This window comes from Perca flavescens, chromosome 12, assembly GCF_004354835.1.
Source record: "Perca flavescens isolate YP-PL-M2 chromosome 12, PFLA_1.0, whole genome shotgun sequence".
NCBI lineage: Eukaryota > Metazoa > Chordata > Actinopteri > Perciformes > Percidae > Perca > Perca flavescens.
Genome location: NC_041342.1, coordinates 3,100,317 through 3,120,678, shown reverse-complemented (window position 1 = coordinate 3,120,678; position 20,362 = coordinate 3,100,317). Strand labels below are relative to the sequence as shown.

Sequence of the window (20,362 nt, the reverse complement as noted above, 5' to 3'; positions counted from 1 at the left end):
AGTACCTGCGATATCTTGACATCTCCATTGCGGCCCATTGTTTTGAGTAGCGGCAATGACAGCAGGTCCGTTGCTAAGGCTGCAGCAGTAATATATTGCAGTCCCAGCTCTCTGCTGGGAATATCACCCCGTTATCTTTATAATGCTCCGGAAACACAGATGAAATCTAAAAGCCCTTTGTGGAGCTGTTAAAGTGTTGTACAATAAGTATTGTTAAGAGGGGGGGGGCTGTGCTGCTGCACAACACAAATTAAAAAGTTAACTTGAAAATCCTCAAAACGCCTGAGGGCTACGGCACCGACGCACCAACCCTCCTTCGCCCCCACTCTGATGCTCTTTGTGTTAACGAGCCCTCACAGAGCCATATAAAGCACCATTTACTGTCTGTGTTAAATGAGATCATAAGTTTGTGGCGAGTAACTTAAGAGCCGCAGCACCGACATTAAATTGCCTCTATTAGATCGTTAGCCATGCATGTGAAACCTCTGAACCTCTTTACCAAGAATTCATGTTTTACTCGCTGCCTGGGCCTTTCCTGTAATGAGAGGGCATGTATTACTCCCTGCCGGAACGCTTCGCAGCCTCTGCCGGGAGGAACTTCCACTCATCTTGAATGTAGAAGCATCTGAAGGTCCTAATGGCCAAGACGCGAGGAGGCATTATTGAGAGTCTAATCAGCTGTTTGCAGTCCTTTGTCCTGGCTTCGTTAACCAGTCAGCAGCTCATTTAGCATCAGCAGCAGCATCCGGAACAACAAGCAGACCACAGTGCGCACAAAAAACCATAACCCTAAAGATAACCCTAAAGATGTACATTCTGGTCTGTGGTTATTCATGCACTTTGTTAAAAAATGGGTTATGAGTCACAAAAAACAACACATTCTGACTCCCAGCACATCGTGAAGCCACGCTTGGTCATGTGCCTTTGGCGTTTGTTACTGACGCAAAAAGTCTCCTTTAGCGTCTAGCCCTTTCGCGTCATTTTCAGATGCGCTCGGTCGGTACTCTTGGCGTCACTTTTAGATGAATTGGGTCGGAACATACGTTTAACTGACGTCACACAAGAACGGGACGTTAAGGTTTAAGAAAAGATCGTGGGTGTTGCTACAAAACGTACGTTCCAGTGACATGCGGAACAAAAACGGGTGACGAACCACCGGTCTCTTAGTTAGTAAGTTAGTCCTGTTTTGTTTGACCCATCCACCAACCCCAATCCAACCTCGTTACGCAGATTTTCGGTCTTTCCATCTACTCGGTACCGTTGTCGCTCTTACGTGATGCTAGATCATCTTACCGGGCCACGGTCGAGCTGCTGCTCTGCCCGGTGCGTTCCATGCTTATAAATATTTTTGCGTCGGTATCTGACGGTAACGGTGGCTGAGAGCCACTGACCAAACGTCTTTTACGAGTTGGGAATGAGAACGGGTTGAAAAACAAGCTCTAAAAAAACCACCCAGCAGAATATTTGATCCACAATAGGATGCGGTCCTTTGTTTTCAGAAGCACTCGTCCAACGATTGATGCTGTACGTGCGTCAGAAGAAACTGACCTAAGTGCAGGTGATTGTGTTGAGCTAAATGAACTTACCACCACAGTAACGTGGGGGTCTTTGTGTTTAGCTAATTCCATCAGGTTGAGTTCGTTGTACTGCAGGTTTTCGAGGCAGCCGTGGAAGTTCCTCTTGGAGACTTCTGGTTTCTGAGAGATCTGGACTGCCCCGACACGCAGCTGTATGGGGACAGGAAGACACATACAAATAAAAATGCAATTTCTATCCTTCCTGTGGGTCCGAGTTCCAGCTTTCTGACTGCATAAAAAGTCTGGGTGTATTAGTGTGTATGTGGAATGGTTTCGCTGTGTTTCATCCCACCTGCTGGATGTCCCAGTGGCTGAACTCTGCAGGCATCTGAACCCTCTCGGTGTGTTTGTCCACAGTGAGGTTGAGGTGAAAGCTGCGCCGCTCCACCGCCACATGGTGCCATTGCTGATCATCTAACAAGCTGCCGAGGGAAGCCAGGAGCCGGGGTTCAGAGGTCGAAGTCCTACCTGGAAGAGAAGCGGTGGAGAGAGAAGTGAAGGAAGTATAAAAATGGGATTTCCAGATCTTAGTATGAAGATAGTTTTCCATTACCTGACCTGGTGCAAAGAGAGGTAAACATTAGGCCAATACAATCTTCTTTATTGTGATGAATATTTTAATTTTCGCAGTTTCCCACAGAGGGGAGCACGCCGATGTCAGCCTATCTCTCATCTCATTAGGGACTGCAGGGTATCTGCATACATACACTGAGAACTGGAGCCAAATGTTTGATAGTGCCCAAATATGGAGAACTGCAGCAGAAACATGGGGAGCCATCATTAATGATAGATGAGCACAATGCCGGTCCAAATTAGTGGATCCATTTCAGCATCCCCCAAAGTACTGGAGGAGAAACTAGTTTCTGCTGAGAGACGATAGAAACTATAGAAAGAGCTGAATACACTGTCAGCCATTAAAAATGTATTAGCTATTCTTTAGGGAGAGAAAATTTATACTTCAAAGAGAGAAACAGCGACAGTTTGGAAGATGATGGAAAAATGTATTTGAGATATTTCAGCCTATTTTATGAGAGGGTTTATTTGTCTGAAAAATTTATTAAAAAAATAAATAATTTCATCCAGGGAGAGAAAGCTAGGATGTAGACATCATATAACAGGGGAAGTCTGTCCTGTCAACACATTTATTGCGATGAGTTATTTGATTAGTCTGAACGAGTGGAAAGAGAGACAGAGAGATCAATATGAGAGGAAGACTTCAACAGAAATCAGATGTTGGAGGTGGAGAAGAGAGGGAGAGGACCTAAGGATTTTTATTACTTGCTACATGTCTGAAAAGAGAAAGCAGGAATTGGTATTGATATCAATATACAGAGCCCCCTCTTTTCATTTCTTTGTCGCTGTTTGTCTTTGTTTCCTTCTGTGGTTTATCTTTTCTTTACCAGTATTGAGGTCATCAGGTGGAAAGGATTATTAAACATGCATTTTTGACAGCAATAATTGAACATGTAGGTTCATGACAGGTCAGTCAGTAGTTATTTATTGGACCATTTGGGAAAACCCTTGGGAAACTAATACTGTCTTCTGCGTGCAGCCTACTGTCAGTGAGTCCTTGAGCAAGATTGTTGTATGAATTGTAATGCGGGGTCACCAGAAATCAATAGGTTACTTCCCAATTGGGAGGACTGAACGTGCACTGAAAATATTAACAAGCAACGGGTCAGAAGATATGAAAAATTCTGTGCGGTGGTAGCACGGAAGAAAGGTCACAGGGTCTCAAAAATAAAAATAAAAGTTCACCTTTGGTGGATGAATGTGTCATGTCATGAGGCAAATATTTTGGTCATATTAACTCTTTGCTGAAGTTGGAGCTCTACGAAAAAACCCAGGAAATCAGACTCCATGCTCGGCAAAATCAGACAAATAACGGATAAAGAAAAAATGACTGCATCATTTATTATTATTGTACCGTAGAGGAAACACAGACTGGAAGTGTTTGCCTCATTCCAGCCTATACCGAATACTCTCTGTTTTTTCCGATAAAAGTAACTCTGGGCCCTATTTTAACCATCTAAGCGCACGGCGTGAAGCGCCTGGCGCATGTTCGTTTAGGGCGTGTACGAATCCACTTTTGCTAGTTTAACAGTGGAAAAAAGGGTCCGTGCGCCAGGCGCATGGTTCAAAGTTTTTGTACTTCGTGTCTTCATTAATTCATAGGTGCGTAACATGCAATAAACCAATCAGAGGATCATCTCCCATTCCCTTTAAAAGCCAGGCGCGTTTGTATCTTGGCGCATTGCTATTATGACGGAGGATTTGTTAAGCAGTATGGAGAGATTTTCAGGAGAAGAAACTGATCTGCCCGTGCGTAAAATTAAAGCGTGAGAGCAGATCATATATGGCACCAAATAAAATGCTGCGCTATTGACTTTAGACCAGGTTTTTGTTGGTCAATGGCGCGATCACTTCCCGCTGCCTCAAGATAGCAATACGCCCAGAATGCACCTGAACACACCTCCCTGTAAGACCAGCACGCCCAGGTGCATTTGCTATTTAAACGCAAGGGGTAATGGACGGGAAATTGACAACTGCGTCGGTCTTAAACTAGCAAAGACAAATGCGTCGGGCTTTGCGCTGCGCCAGGTCCAAGATAGGGTCGTCTGCAGTTTCCTTACAGCTGTTCACTGTGGCTCTACATCTGGTCTCGTAGGAAGACAGCGATGGTTCTTATCAGGAGCTGCTGTCACTGTAACCAGCTGCAAACATCATTTTCAGACTGTAAACACTCTTTGGGAAAGCCAATATTTCAGCACACTGATAGGTCAGTAAGACTGTGTCGGGTCTGCTCTTTCTAAGTCTGTATCTCATGAGGAAGGTGGGGTGAGATGACTTGCCGGTTTGTCATTATTAAGCAAAAGCAAAATACATAAGCCTTATCTTTTGTCAATCTGCATTTGTTGTATCCCAGCATGCACTTGGCATTGGCAGATGACAGCAGCAAGGCTGATACAAACTTTGTTCTACATCTCTTATCATGTCAGTTTTTCATTTGTCTGTTGAGATTTGGATCGTGTGCTTGAATAATCAAAATGATGTCATGCACTGGAGCATGACCACTTCAGTCACATCCTCAGCAAACCTGAAACGGCACGTTGAACTGATTGGATATGAAGATGAACTCTGACGCATAGTTTCAGTGTTAAAACTGATAAAATAATTGCTGTCTGTGGTTCTATATGGGCTGTGGCAATAATTTTGAAAAATAATAGCTCGCGGCAACAGATGGAAAAAAAGAACTATGAACTAAGTTCATTTTTGGAACTGTGAACTTAGTTCAAAATTTTGAAGTATGAACTATGAACTGAACTAGTTCATTTTAAAGGAACACGCCGACTTATTGGGAATTTAGCTTATTCACCGTAACCCCCAGAGTTAGACAAGTCCATACATACCCTTCTCATCTCCGTGTGTGCTGTAATGCTGTCTGACGGCTCCAGCGGCATCAGGCCAGCACAGAACATGCAGGTGAATGGTTCCAGCAATCCTACTGCTCTGAATAAGTGACAAAATAACACCAACATGTTCCTATTTACATGTTGTGATTTATAGAGTCACAGCATGTACAAAAAACAACGTAACATGAGACACAGCCGTCTTCTAACTGTAAACAAACTGGGAACTATATTCTCAGGCGGAAGAATATAGTACTTGGGCGGAGTGATATGCTCGCAGCAAGCCTGTCTAAGAATATAGTTCCCAGTTTGTTTACTGTTAGAAGATGGCTGTGTCTCATGTTACCTTGTTTTTTGTACACGCTGTGACTCTACAAATCACAACATGTAAATAGGAACATGTTGGAGTTATTTTGTCACTTTTGTCACAATTGGGAGCAGTAGGCTAGTTGGAACCAGTTACCTGCAGGATCTGTGCTAGGCTAAGCAAATTCTGGAACCGTCAGGCAGCGTTACAGCACACACGGAGATGAGAAGGATATGTATCGACTTATCTAACTCTGGGGGTTACGGTGAATAAGCTAAATTCTCAATAAGTCGGCGTGTTCCTTTAAGATTTGTGAACTGAACTTTGAACTAGTTCATGTAGAAAGTCAACTTTCCCAACACTGCTGATTACTGTCTGATATTTTGTGATTACATTCTGAATCTGCATCGTTCTCTGTCAGGTAAATACAGTAGTACAATGTCTTCCTCTTATGTAGACGTAGCCTACACTGTAAGTCAGTAGTAGGGTATACAAGGGAGTTGCATATTAAGTGGTTTGGGGTCCTTCTGTAAGTAATTTTGGGGTACAATTTGGTTTTGATGAATTCTACAAGCAGCAATACCACAGGCCAAGCAATCGCCCATTCCAAACGGGCACTGCACTAGTGATGATAACGCCAACAGAAAAGAGACAAAATGACCCAGATGGTTTTACAGCAAAGCAATCTCACACTAAAAGAGATGTTGGAAAAATAGCAAAATGACAGTGACACAAATCCAAACTCCAAAGGAGAAGCGCAGCACAAAATGTGACGAAAAATATAGCAGTGGTTCCCAAAGTGGGTGCCTTGAAGACGAGCCAAAGGTGCCGCAAAATGTATCATTTCGTTGTTCATTTTTATATGCAGTTATGCCGCAGATGAGAACTCACACGATGTTCTGTATGTTTGTACTTGTACTGTACACCTTAAATATAAGCCAATTCTAATTTAGAAGAAAAGGAAAGAAACACATTTAACATATTAGCATATTTCATTGTATTTGTGGTTAATTTCAAATTAAAAACTGTATGTATCTTTAAATCTGCAGCGCACCTGTTGGATTTTATTCTGAGTGCAGAATAAGGGGGTTCAGACCTGGAGGTGTGATAGCGTTAACAGAGCAGAGCGAACCATGCTGAGCCCAGGGTCAATGACACGCAGATGACCTAATTTACACAATTGGTAACCTTAGCCTATGTAGTGAGAGGGAGAGAGAGAGAGAGAGAGAGAGAGAGAGAGAGAGAGAGAGAGAGAGAGAGAGAGAGAGGGATAGAAAAGAAATAGAGGGGAAGAAAGGCAGAGACAGAAATAATGAGAGGCAGAATGATGAAGTGCATCCAGCGGAGGAGAAAAGGGCCAGAAAAGGGCTGAGAGCTGCGGTAGCAAGCTGTCAAGAGAAAGCAGAAAACATGGCGAGATAGATGAAGCGTGTACAGCTGAAAAAGGCAAAGGGCCTCATGTGATACTGAAACAATAGAAGAATGGGAGATCTGTCTGCAAACAACAGTGATTAGAACAGAAGGGAGCAGTAAAAGGGACAAAGATTGAGGAAGAAGAGGAAAGAAGAAGAAGAAAGCCTGAATTTCTTTTCAGTGTACGTTCCGAGCTCCTCTCAAACTCTCTTCTACCATTTCAACAAACGGCTTGAAACGTCCTCTCACTGAGCTGCGGCCTCTCTTTACAATGACACAGACTCTAAGATGACACAGCCTTCCTTTAAGATGGATTAGCCTTTCTGTGAAGCGACAAGCTCTATAAGAATGACCCTGACTCGGTTTAAGGTGTCCTAGCTTTTAAAGTCACGGCGAACCGGCAGTTAGAGCGTCTTTAGCCTTGGTAACGAAAAATACAGAGCGTTGTTAGATCAATTTGGATACTTCCGTGAGTGCACTACATGTGGTGCAGTGTGCACACTTGTGCAGTGCGTGCATTATGACAGGGTAGCGTTGTCCCAATTTGCGCCGTCATCCATCCATCCATCCATCCATCCATCCATCCATCCATCCATCCATCCATCCATCCATCCATCTTTGTCCACTTATCCAGTGTTGGGTCGCGGTGGCAGCAGCTCCAGCAGGGGACCCCAAACTTCCCTTTCCCGAGCCACATTAACCAGCTCCGACTGGGGGATCCCGAGGCGTTCCCAGGCCAGGTTGGCGATATAATCCCTCCACCTCGAGGCCTCCTCCCAGCTGGACGTGCCTGGAACACCTCCCTAGGGAGGCGCCCAGGGGGCATCCTTACCAGATGCCCGAACCACCTCAACTGGCTCCTTTTGACGCAAATGAGCAGCGGCTCTACTCCAAGCTCCTCACGGATGACTGAGCTTCTCACCCTATCTCTAAGGGAGACGGCAGCCCCCCTCCTGAGGAAACCCATTTCGGCCGCTTGTACCCTGGATCTCATTCTTTCGGTCATGACCCAGCCTGTGTATATTACATTTGTAGCGTCCGCGTTTCAGGTATTTGAATAGTAGTAGTACCACTACAGCTTATATGCAAATACGTTGGTGGTCCCGTAGCTTTTGCTCTGTAGCAAAGATGGCGACCATTGAGGGAGAGTAGTGTCCAGCAATCCACACTTGACATTTTTGCCGCTTTGAGGGCAGCATCCGGGTTCTCGCAGTGCACTGCACGTGGCCACCCTTCGTCAGTGTGAACACACTACGTACTCAAACAAGCAAGTGTAAGTACAGAAGTGCGCGTTTGAGACACAGCGCAGCTCTCTTTGCCCCGGTCAGTTGCCAGATTGTGTAGTTTGTATCCCCCCCCAAGCTTTCCAGCTGTTGTTCTGCCTGATCCACGGTTTGATGTTTTTCTGCCTTCCCCCTGTTTAAGTTTGTCTGTTTTGACTGCCTACCTGCCCTTGGCTGTCAGTAAAGTGAACTTTTATCTGAACCCGTCTGTCTGTCTATGAGTTGTGCTTTTGGCATCAAGCCTGCTGGTTTTCCTGAGCCGTTACACCTCTGAACCAAGATGTTGCTCTTGCTATCTACTGCAAATCACATTTGCTGGCATATATTTTGAAATGTATTTGGTATATAACCAGAGATAACTATAGCCTGGTCCTACCAGTTTCATTTCTCGTACAGAGAGTCTGGCCACTCTCCATTGAAAAAAAAAATAAATAAAATTTTAAAAAAAGCCATTTGAAAACATTTTATTTAGCTATTTAAGTGTTAACTTCCTCGAAGGCGGGTACTCTGTTGAAGTGTAAAACTATTGGATCTGCCCAGAGACACTCTGGATCTGCCATAGCCAGTCGCTAACGTTTGGTCGTGACGTCTGCTTAGCATCGCTAGCGTTAGCCTTAGCCAAATCCTTCACCACTAACAGAGCGAGCTGGAAAATCAAACTGTTCCCGAACCCCGTGGGGAGGAGGGCCACAACATCATGGCCACCGACACAACTCAGCAAAGATTGTTCTTGCTCGGGCTTTAACTTCTGGATATTCGGCAGCGTTGCCACAACAGACCGAATGGCTTCTCTCGCATCTTTCTCCGCCGCCATTACGGAACTACAACTCAAATTACAAATTACAACCTCAACGTCATCGTTCTCAGCCACTCTCTCTGTTCGCTGATTGGACCGCCAAATATTTGACCGGAGAAAACCCAAGAACATACCGCAAACCCAGACGGATTACTGAAGGAAAATGAAAATTGAGCGGAAGTACGTAGGAGGGCGGAGCCAAGCTAAGATAACTATGCACAAGGATTAGAAAATGTAATTTACAGTATTTTGCATCGGGCCTTTAATGTAACGATGTTGCTTTGTGAGCCATTTCTCCTTAATGTGTTTTGCCCTCTGTCTTTGAGACTCCGTCGTTTCATGAGAGTTAAAGAGAACCTCGTGACAAAAGGATGTACGAAAGATGGATGGAAGGAAGATAAGGGTGTATGGATGAGAGACTTTAGCAGATGGCAAAGAGGTAGACAGCGGGAAAGATGAAGAGAAAGACAAGGGGATGGTGGAAGAAAGGTTGGAGAGAGTTGGAGTGAAACGTCTGGTTTAACCCCAATCACACACACACACACACACACACACACACACACACACACACACACACACACACACACGCACACTGACTGTAAGTCGTGCATCAAGTGTGGCAGAGGCCGGCCCTAACACATGCTGCAGTGAACGGAGACCATCCATCATGGCTGCAACTAGACAGAGATGCAGCGGCAGAGGGTGAGCCAAAATTTAAACCAATCAGGCGGCAGCGTGTGTGTCGTCCATCTCACCCAACCACAACCAATCTCATGTTAGCTCAGAGGGGTTTATATTGCCCTGCACCTTATGCAGATGGTCTGTGCCAATAGGTCCACAAAGTGAGTCACAAGAGACAAAATGTGATTTTGCTGCTACATTTATATTTCTACAGGAGATGTCAAAAATATAACCTTCTTGTTTGTGCTATCCTTCTGCAGATAAACCTGGTGTCAATACAGACTGTTGTGTTATACTCTAATGTAGTAGATGCCAGTCTCTATGAATAGATCTCAGATTCTGTAGAAGTAGAATTCAGTAGAAATCAGTGTATCATGTGCTGTACCTTGTCTGAGCAGCAGCAGTAGCTTCCCTCTCTCTAACTCCAGACTGAGGCCGAGTCCTCCCTCTCCCTCTGCGTGCAGCAGTGTCCCAGAATTCCTCAGGGTTTTAAACTTAAGAGAGACGGAATCTCCGGACGCCCGCCTCGGCCCGGGACTCAACCTGTACACCAGACCGCTGCCGCCGTCCAGACTCACCACGTAAGAGGCTGGAAGACAATAAGGAGTCAGGACTTTATGGTCATATCTGTATTTGACATTGTGCTGTAAAAAAAAGCAGTGAAGCATTCAAACCAATACTAATTTGGGGTCCTTAAACAAAAATAAAGAAACGGACACACCTGGATGAATTGTTAACAGATTAAAGTACCTTTGCTCCAGCTGGGGATTTGGGCAAGCTGTGGTGATGCAAAAGCTGTGGCTGAGAGAGTTGTCATATGCATTTACTGTACCTTATGCAGAACTAATTAGTTCAAGAGTTTGTTTTTCCATACAGTAGATGCAAAAAGAGCTCTCGGCAGTATTAGGACAGAACTTTAGAGAGGCCTCTTTCTGACAAATCAAACCATATGTTGTGGGAGGGGATGAAGAGGAGTAAATCACTGAGGGTTCAATATGTTTGGGGATGTGCTCATCCGGCATTTTTGTAGGAAGAAATTTTAGACCAAAGGCTGTTTTACATACAGTACAGTAGAGAGCGGTTTTTAGACCAACTTGCATGTTGTTGAAAATATATATCACTGAATGTAATAATTGTTGCGTTTGGAAGCAAATTGTGTTCTTTCCACACTCTGGCCCTCAGCACTTGGACCAAGTTACCAATGAAATGAGAACACATATTCCTGCTTACAAGACCACAAAGGTGCACATATCCAGGCACTGGTGTGCATTACGCCTCAGTAAAATATTAATTGACAGTGTATTGAAATTGCTGTCACCAGTTGGATGAAATGTGAAAAATACATAGCAATTAGACAATACGTGATAAGTGATGTGTTGACAGTGTGAATACTGTGAAACGAGAAAACATAAGGTGCTACTGTATAGATTATTATAAAGTATTCAGCTACAGCACAACAATTACTTTACTTATAGCACGGGTGAAAACAATGTGAAATCCAATAAAAGTTCACACACACACACACACGCGCAGGTACACATGCACACACACACACACATAATCATCATCGTATTTTTGGATTAGTAGCCTTTATACAAAAAAAAACCCAACTTTTTATTCTTGGCAAAATGAGGAGTAATGAAGCTGTTTTGAATTTTGTGAAACAGCACTCAACATATTCACATGCCTGCTCCAGAGCAGGTTAGGTAAGCCTAGGTGTGATATAGACCGCCCTTACAGTAAGTGTGCCAGCAAATGTCCATTCTTATAAAAAAAAGCCTGAATGAGTCTTATCATGCCGGTTGAAATGAAAAGGCTTACTATAAGGACATCCGTAGGTCTCCAGCCGGAGTCCGATCCTCCCGCTGGGGTTCCAGTCCAGAGGAATGAGGCGGAGGAAGTGAGCGATCGCCGGCTGCTGCAGTTTGTACTGAACCACGCTGTCTGCATTACTGTTCCCTGGAAAAGACTGAAAACACAAAAAACATAAAGTTTGTTTATTTGTGATTTGTAAATTCACTTTGAGCCCGTTAGTCAGGTTTCGATCCAAACATATCGCAAATTTGAAATGAGTTTCCAAAAAAAATCTGCATATGAAAATGTGAAATTACTGTGTGTTTCCATCTATTACTGTAATGTGAAGATTAGGAGCTTAAGGGCATCAAGATAAACAGTTGGCGCTAATTCTCAAGCCGGTGCCAATAAACCATTGCACGGAGAGGTGGCGTAATTAAAAAAGCTCCATTCAAACCTGAAATGGTGGAGAAACAATGTGGAAAATGAAAATGATGGAAATATGACATTTAAGTTTGTTTCTTGTATGAAAATGATCTTTTCGGCCGGATTTCCCTCACCTTCCTCTTTCTTTGTGTTGGCGTTCTAAACTCCGGTGGATTTGTGAGGACTATGGTTAACTGCTCCTCAGATCTCTGCAGGGTAAATCCAGACAGCTAGCTAGACTATCTGTCCAATCTGAGTTTTCTTTTGCACGACTAAAACTACTTTTGAACGTACACATGTTCCACCAAAACAAGTTCCTTCCCGAGGCTATTTGGCAGAGGCTTTGGAAGAAGCACTCAGTTACTGCTGTAGGTAGTAAGTTTAGCTTAGCTGGGCATGAATGGGCAATGATTGCAACGTATGTGGCTGTATGTCTGGCAATGCGAGGCTAGCGGTACACCGACTTTTCCACCTTAGCCAAGTCTTTTGAGACGTCTTTTGTGACATCTTTCCATTTTTTCCCCCTCAAATTTCCAGCTCCCACTCCGTTATTTTAATTTTATTATTTTATCATTTATTATTTTATTCTCTTCAGATGATAGACTTACCATTCTTCATATACAAATTGTTAGATCGACTCAGTGATTAGTAAAATATTCAAAAATTCATCTATTTTGATCATTGATTAATCGGGTCACTCATTTCAACCCAGTGTCAAGGCAGTGTCAAGGCAGTTCATGAAACGGTCACATAATTTATAATCTGTTGATTCCTGTACACGGACACGTTTATCTAGTTTTTTTTCGTGATGGTCAGCACGTTTTTTTAACTAATGTATTTCAATGGGAAGCATCTTTCGTGATCACAGCACGATTCTTTCTGTCAGTCGGGTTTCTTGATCACAGCACGATTCTTTCTGTCAGCTGGCCGTGAAGTAAACACGATCGCCGAAAATTCCGCGACATGGGTGTGACGGTTGGGTTTAGTAAAAGGAGACGGGACGGGACGGTAGGGTTTAGGAAACGTGACACGCGGGACACGATCCCCGGTAGAAGAACGGGACGGTTGGGTTCAGTAAAAGAAGAATGGGATGGTAGGGTTTAGGAAACGTGACACGTGGGACACAATCCCCGGTCTTCGGGGTGAAAGTCCTGTGTTGTTTGACCCATCCACCCCCAACCAACCTCCCTATGCAGATTTTCGGCCTTTCATGCTACTCGCTACCGTAGTTGCTCTTAATACAGCAGTTTACGTACTAACATAAAGTAACGAGATAAACGTATCCGTGTACACAAATTATTAGATTAAATTACGTGACCATTTCACGAACTGCCGTGAGATTGGGTTGCTCATTTTTCGAGCAAAGCCATTTGGTCCGTTGTGGCAACGCTGCCGAATATCCAGAAGTTAAAGCCCGAGCAAGAACAATCTTTGCTGAGTTGTGTTGGTGGCCATGATGTTGTGGTCATCCTCCCCACGGGGTTCTGGAACAGTTTGATTTTCCAGCTCGCTCCATTAGTGGTGAAGGAGTTGGCTAAGGCTAACGCTAGCGATGAGTGCCCTTCTAGTTTTCATATATTCTTCTGCATTAAAAATACAATTGTTCTGCAAAATCTGGAATATAAAGTGTAAACTGATGGGCTGAATGCTTAATGCCTGATTAATCGCTCTTTCCATCGCTCCCATCAGGCTATCAGTCCTAATTACAGTACTCCCGTGAAGTTGACATGCAGGTTAACTGGCTCTCCCACTGCCCAAAAAAAGCTTAGACACAAAATGAAGTTATTAACTCCCCGGTAAACATGAGAGAGGAGAGCCTTTATATGATGAAGAGAGATGTTGTGTTGTGTCACTTTATAATAATCTTATAATAGTTTTGTGTCTGGACCCCAAGTTTTAATTGCCAGCCATCTCATCCTTCACTCTAGGGGGCCATCGGCCAACAATTACAAGCATTATTTTATACAAAGAAATATGCAAAAGTGACATGTATCTTCCCCTCAAAGTAAAAAAAAGAAGAAGAGAGAAGTGGGGAAAAAGTTATTCAGGCCTCTATGCTGAAAGCAGAAGAAGAGTATAAAATGTGTTGTGGTTGATCCAGCAGCTCTGCCTTTAACTTTCTCCTCTGACGGACTCGGTAAGCTCGGCCGACAAATGCACAGACGTCGGGAAACACTTTGAAATGTGACATTCGTGGCATCGTGCTCAGTTTAATGCAGAGCGTCAGATCAACATGTTTTTAAGCCGTGAGAAGTCGTTCTCTGCTCTCCCTTGGAGACAATCCTCGGTGCTCAGATTAGCTGGATTCCCTCCATGTGAGGAAATTGCCTTCTAATCAAAAGATTCTCTCTGCACCGCTGGAACACATTTGGCTTTACGCTGGATAAATGTCCATGCACACGGTGTGTAATAACCAGAGTGCGATTTGTGAAAAAAAGAGAGGGGGTGTTTGTTGATCATGCACAACAAAACAAGACATGCAAGAATGAAATCCCCCTTGCAATACCATGGATATAGTGCCATTCGGCCAGGCATGCCAAATACTTACATGCAATTCAATATTCAATGGAAAATACAGCGCTTTCAAGCCGGAGAGCAGAGATCACTCTGCTGCAAAAGCTAAATACTTTCACCCAGGAAACAACTGTTCATTTCTGTTTTCACCGCATGATGCTCACTTTTTCTCGCTAAACTCCACTCCCTGAAAGGGTCGCCATCTGGCGGTGCCTGTACCCAGCTCACAGTCACCTTTTGGCGGCTAAACAACTGCCGCTGGCAGCCGGCGTCCCGGAGCTCTGTAGCGGCTAAATCCAACCAGCAACTGCAGGTTGGATTTTAGCGTTCTATGGCACTATAGACTGTTCAAGTAAAAAGCGCTTTACTCAGTTTAAAATACTTCTATTTTAGGTATATAATGGTCTATTTGTGACATTTTGTCCCCACCGGGGATACAAATAATTCAGCACAGGCAGGGATATATAGACCAGAAAGGGGGAAATATAATGCCCAGTGGGAACATGCAGGTGAACTGTCTCTCTGTGCTGACATGATTTATCACTGGGTTTTCTTTCTACACAAACACAACTACTTAGTATTCCTGTGTCTGCATACTAAACCATGTAGCATCACCACAGACACAAATACAAGTCCAACTTGTGCGGTGGGAGAACGGTGAAGAAGAGTGCTGTGTACCAGGAGGTGATGCCTCGCTGCCTCCACTGTCCGTCTTACTGATTCCTTCATGAATAATATTCTGGTGGCGTAGTGAAAATACCGTTACCGAGGTGATAAAAGCACCAAATTTTGCATGGTGTTTCCTTAGGGTCTATAGTGTAATTTTGGCCTACGAGCCCTCTGAAAAAACTTTGCAACATGTGGAGCTTGGACTTGTCATACAAGATGACAGTCAGTCTTTCAAGCTTTTGGAACTGCCATGAAGCAGCATCTCATTTTTGGAATCGATTTCTGGCAAGAGAAGCAAATACTTCAGTGGCTTGCCAGGCCTGCCAGGCCTGCCAAACTGACTTCTTACCCTTCCCAATGAAAGCAGATGTGTTATCACACCCTGAATAGGCATGGAACATTAACAGTGCTTGAGACTAGGGCTGGGCGATATGGAGAAAATCAGATATCACGATATTCCTGACCAAATAACTCAATATTGATATTGTGGCGATATTCTAGGGTTGATAATTGGTGCTTTAACAAAGTATCTTCACACGTCGATTTTAGATAAATAATCATCAGTAATGTGGACATAATGTCTAAGTGGGGAAAAGGCAAATAATAGAACAGCTAGAACAGTCTGGTAAGTTCAGAAAAGTACATCACTTTACTGTAATGGAGCTTTTAAAACCAGGAAAAGACAACACTTATGCCATATTACAATATTACAATATCCAAAATCTATATATTGATATCGATATATTGCCCAGCTCTACTTGAGACTTGTCCTTACCAAGACTTTTACATATGCTATTGATATGGTAAAATTTGTACTTTTTGCCCATGCCAAGAGCCACCCAGATGTCAGTCAAAGGTTGAGTCACAAGTAATTCATGGAATAAACCTGCAAGAATCACAATGACATCAGTGTCCACAGTACGCACATGGACAGCTTTTGCTCCTTGCTCCAGGGCATGCTGTATATGAACCACAATCCGTGTGTCTGCCTCTTCATGATTGCAACTGCTCACGGTGCTGCTGGAACCAAAGGAAGATACAGCTTGCCCTGATGTGATATACAGAGATTTTTCTGGGGGCCAGTTGAACTCTTCAGTCTTAGATTTCAGAAAGGCAAAAAGCTCTTTCTTATTCATTGGATCACGTAGGAAATCCATCCAATTTCCTGGCAGCTTTGTTTGGCCAGACACTTTCCTGCGTACACCTTGACCTCTCTTTTGACGCGTGGACTCCTTCAAACTGTCCGAGATGTATGTATCCCATACAATATCCCAACCTCTGTATCCTGTAGCTGCCTCCTGTCATAGTCAAGGTTATCAAGGCCACCAACTGTGAAGAGCCCTTTCCGGAGACAAGCTGGAACCACAACACCATCAACTGTCATATGAAATGCTAATACCCATTTGGTTTAATTGCTGGACCAGTTGCTTGCTTCTGGAGTGGGTGTTGCCCTTTTCTTTGTGTTATAAAGAATGCCTTGTCCCATTGTGAGGCGAGCCTGAGACTCACATTTTGTCTTGATCTTTCAAGTTGGAGCCATTCATTATCATCGAGATAAGAGACTTTAGGTTTGTAGGAAGTGAGGTTTCTTGACATCTTTCTGGGAAGGAGCCATTGATTTTGAAGCCTGTATGGTTGAATATGTCATTTCTAATACTCTTCACAGCTTTTGCCAGGATGAGAGTCAAAATCAAAATCTCTCTTCCTCAGAGCTTTCCTTAGCATATTTCTCATGCCCTCCTCAACGACAAGAACTGTATTCCTTCCATCGAATTGTTCTTGTACATCTGGAAAGCCATCCATCCATCCATCCATCTTCGTCCGCTTATCCGGTGTCGGGTCGCGGGGGGAGCAGCTCCAGCAGGGGACCCCAAACTTCCCTTTCCCGAGCAACATTAACCAGCTCCGACTGGGGGATCCCGAGGCGTTCCCAGGCCAGGTTGGAGATATAATCCCTCCACCTAGTCCTGGGTCTTCCCCGAGGCCTCCTCCCAGCTGGACGTGCCTGGAACACCTCCCTAGGGAGGCGCCCAGGGGGCATCCTTACCAGATGCCCGAACCACCTCAACTGGCTCCTTTCGACGCAAAGGAGCAGCGGCTCTACTCCGAGCTCCTCACGGATGACTGAGCTTCTCACCCTATCTCTAAGGGAGACGCCAGCCACCCTCCTGAGGAAACCCATTTCGGCCGCTTGTACCCTGGATCTCGTTCTTTCGGTCATGACCCAGCCTTCATGATCATAGGTGAGGGTAGGAAAGAAAACTGACCGGTAGATCGAGAGCTTTGCCTTCTGGCTCAGCTCTCTTTTCGTCACAACGGTGCGATAGATTGAATGCAATACCGCACCCGCTGCGCCGATTATCCGACCAATCTCCCGCTCCATTGTCCCCTCACTCGCGAACACAACCCCAAGGTACTTGAACTCCTTCACTTGGGGTAAGGACTCATTCCCTACCTGGAGAAGGCATTCCATCGGTTTCCTGCTGAGAACCATGGCCTCAGATTTAGAGGTGCTCATCCTCATCCCAACCGCTTCACACTCGGTTGCGAACCGATCCAGTGAGTGCTGAAGGTCGCAGGCCGATGATGCCATCAGGACCACATCATCTGCAAAGAGCAGCGATGAGATCCCCAGCCCACCAAACTGCAACCCCTCCCCACCCCGACTACACCTCGATATCCTGTCCATAAATATTACAAACAGGATTGGTGACAAAGCGCAGCCCTGGCGGAGGCCAACCCTCACCTGAAACGAGTCCGACTTACTACCGAGAACCCGGACACAGCTCTCACTTTGGTCATACAGAGATTGGATGGACGGGTGCAATGCCACATGGGTGGCAGTGAAGGTCAGGGGCCTCGACGGACCAGACCCGGGCGGCAGACGCTGGCTCTGGGGACGTGGAACGTCACCTCTCTGTGGGGGAAGGAGCCGGAACTGGTGCGGGAGGTGGAACGCTACCGGTTAGATCTGGTGGGGCTTACCTCTACGCACAGTCTTGGTTCTGGAACCATACTCCTGGATAGGGGTTGGACTCTTTTCTTCTCCGGAGTTGCCCAGGGTGTGAGGCGCCGGGCGGGTGTGTGGATACTCACAAGCCCCCAGCTGAGCGCCGCTGTATTGGAGTTTACCCCGTGGGCGAGAGGGTCGCCTCCCCACGCCTGCGGGTTGTGGGGGGAAAACTCTGACTGTTGTTTGTGCATATGCACCAAACAGGAGTTCGGAGTATTCGGCCTTCTTGGAGACCTTGACTGGAGTCCTGCATGGGGCTCCAGTGGGGGGACTCCATTGTTCTGCTGGGGGACTGCAACGCACACGTGGGCAATGATGGAGACACCTGGAGAGGCGTGATTGGGAGGAACGGCCTCCTGATCTAAACCAGAGTGGTTGTTTGTTGTTGGACTTCTGTGCTAGTCATGGATTGTCTATAACAAACACCATGTTCGAACATAGGGATGCTCATAAGTGTACCTGGTACCAGAGCACCCTAGGCCAAGGTCAATGATCGATTTTATAATCGTTTCATCTGATCTGAGGCCGTATGTTTTGGACACTCGGGTGAAGAGAGGGGCAGAGCTGTCAACTGATCACCATCTGGTGGTGAGTTGGGTCAGAGGGTGGGGGAAGACTCTGGACAGACCTGGTAAGCCCAAACATGTAGTGCGGGTAAATTGGGAACGTCTGGAGGAGGCCCCTGTCCAACAGACTTTCAACTCACACCTCCGGCGGAGCTTTTCGTGCATCCCTGTGGAGGCTGGGGGCATTGAACCCGAGTGGACAATGTTCAAAGTTTCCATTGCTGAAGCTGCGGCGAGGAGCTGTGGTCTTAGGGTCTTAGGTGCCTCAAGGGGCGGTAACCCACGAACACCGTGGTGGACACCGGTGGTCAGGGAAGCCGTCCGACGGAAGAAGGAGTCTTTCCGGGATTTGTTATCCCGGAGGACTCCGGAGGCAGTTGCAGGGTACCGAAGGGCCCGAAGGGCTGCAGCCTCTGCCGTGAAAGAGGCAAAGCAGCGGGTGTGGGAGAAGTTTGGAGAAGACATGGAGAAGGACTTTCGGTCAGCACCAAAGTGCTTCTGGAAAACTGTTCGCCACCTCAGGAGGGGAAGGGGAACCATCCAAGCTGTGTACAGTAAGGATGGGACACTGTTGACCTCAACTGAGGAGGTAATAGGGCGGTGGAAGGAGCACTTTGAGGAACTCCTGAATCCGACTAATACGCCCTCTATCTTAGAGGCAGAGCTGGAGGATAATGGGGGATTGTCGTCGATTTCCCAGGCGGAAGTCACTGATGTAGTCAAACAACTACACAGTGGCAAAGCCCCGGGATTGATGAGATCCGTCCAGAAATGCTCAAGGCTCTGGGTGTGGAGGGGCTGTCCTGGTTGACACGCCTTTTCAACATTGCGTGGAAGTCTGGGACGGTGCCAAAGGAGTGGCAGACTGGGGTGGTGGTTCCCCTTTTTAAAAAGGGGGACCAGAGGGTGTGTGCCAATTATAGGGGTATCACACTTCTCAGCCTCCCTGGTAAAGTCTACTCCAAGGTGCTGGAAAGGAGGGTTTGGCCGATAGTCGAACCTCGGGTTGAGGAGGAACAATGCGGATTCCGTCCTGGTCGTGGAACAACGGACCAGCTCTTCACTCTCGCAAGGATCCTGGAGGGAGCCTGGGAGTATGCCCAACCGGTCTACATGTGTTTTGTAGATTTGGAGAAGGCGTATGACCGGGTCCCCCGGGAGATACTGTGGGAGGTGCTGCGGGAGTATGGGGTGAGGGGGTCTCTACTCAGAGCCATCTGGAAAAGCGTTGAAGCAAATTATTTTTCATTCTGGTCGGGTTGACTTGCTTCCTGACACCCAGTTCCTGAAGTCGATTTACATACAAAGAGTGGAGCTCAGATAGCATAAAGAGAAGAACTCCAGGATCAACACATTTTTCAATGTAGTCCTGAAGTTCAATGAAAGCGTGAGACTCATTCATTTTTTCATCTATGTTTTCTGGACATTGGTCACTCTTACTACGGTAGCGATTTCTCAGCTTTCCAAGGCATGGTAAATGGTATTTTGCCTCAATTGCAATTAAATCTCCTCCAATAAGCCTTGTGTCCTTAAATTCAGTGATCATGGTTCAGATATTCCTGTCAGTATCAAATGTTGATACTTAATGGAGAGCACCTTGATCTATGCCACCCTCACAGAAGAAGTACCTTCGAACATCTAGTCATTGGCGTATCATTGGCTTTCCCCCTCCAGATTCAACAGCATTCCGCACGTTTTTCTTTGTCGCTTTCATACGCTTTGAATTGTTAAACTTTAGGTGGCAAGATCTATGCCAAGAAGCAGAATGTGAAGCAAGACTTCTAGCAGTTTCATCATTCACCAAATAGAGTTTAGTTGGAAGATTGTCAATCGCCCTGAATTGCTCAACATTAGCAAGAAATGATCTATGGGCATCAGATTTATCACCACTTGTCCCTGGTGTCTGCAAGGGA

General features: G+C 45.5%; 1 protein-coding gene across 1 annotated transcript in view; it reads right to left on the bottom strand.

Annotated features, from left to right (window-relative positions):
- The window catches only part of LOC114565155 (contactin-associated protein-like 4), a 160,646-nt gene that overhangs the window by 69,277 nt on the left and 71,007 nt on the right, over window positions 1–20,362 (bottom strand). Inside the window, exons 4-7 of the mRNA XM_028593043.1 lie at window positions 11,289–11,436; window positions 9,853–10,056; window positions 1,870–2,045; window positions 1,587–1,727 (exon numbers count right to left, since the gene is read on the bottom strand). Of these exons, the coding sequence (XP_028448844.1) occupies window positions 1,587–1,727; window positions 1,870–2,045; window positions 9,853–10,056; window positions 11,289–11,436 (669 nt within the window). The remainder of the gene's footprint in view (window positions 1–1,586; window positions 1,728–1,869; window positions 2,046–9,852; window positions 10,057–11,288; window positions 11,437–20,362) is intronic.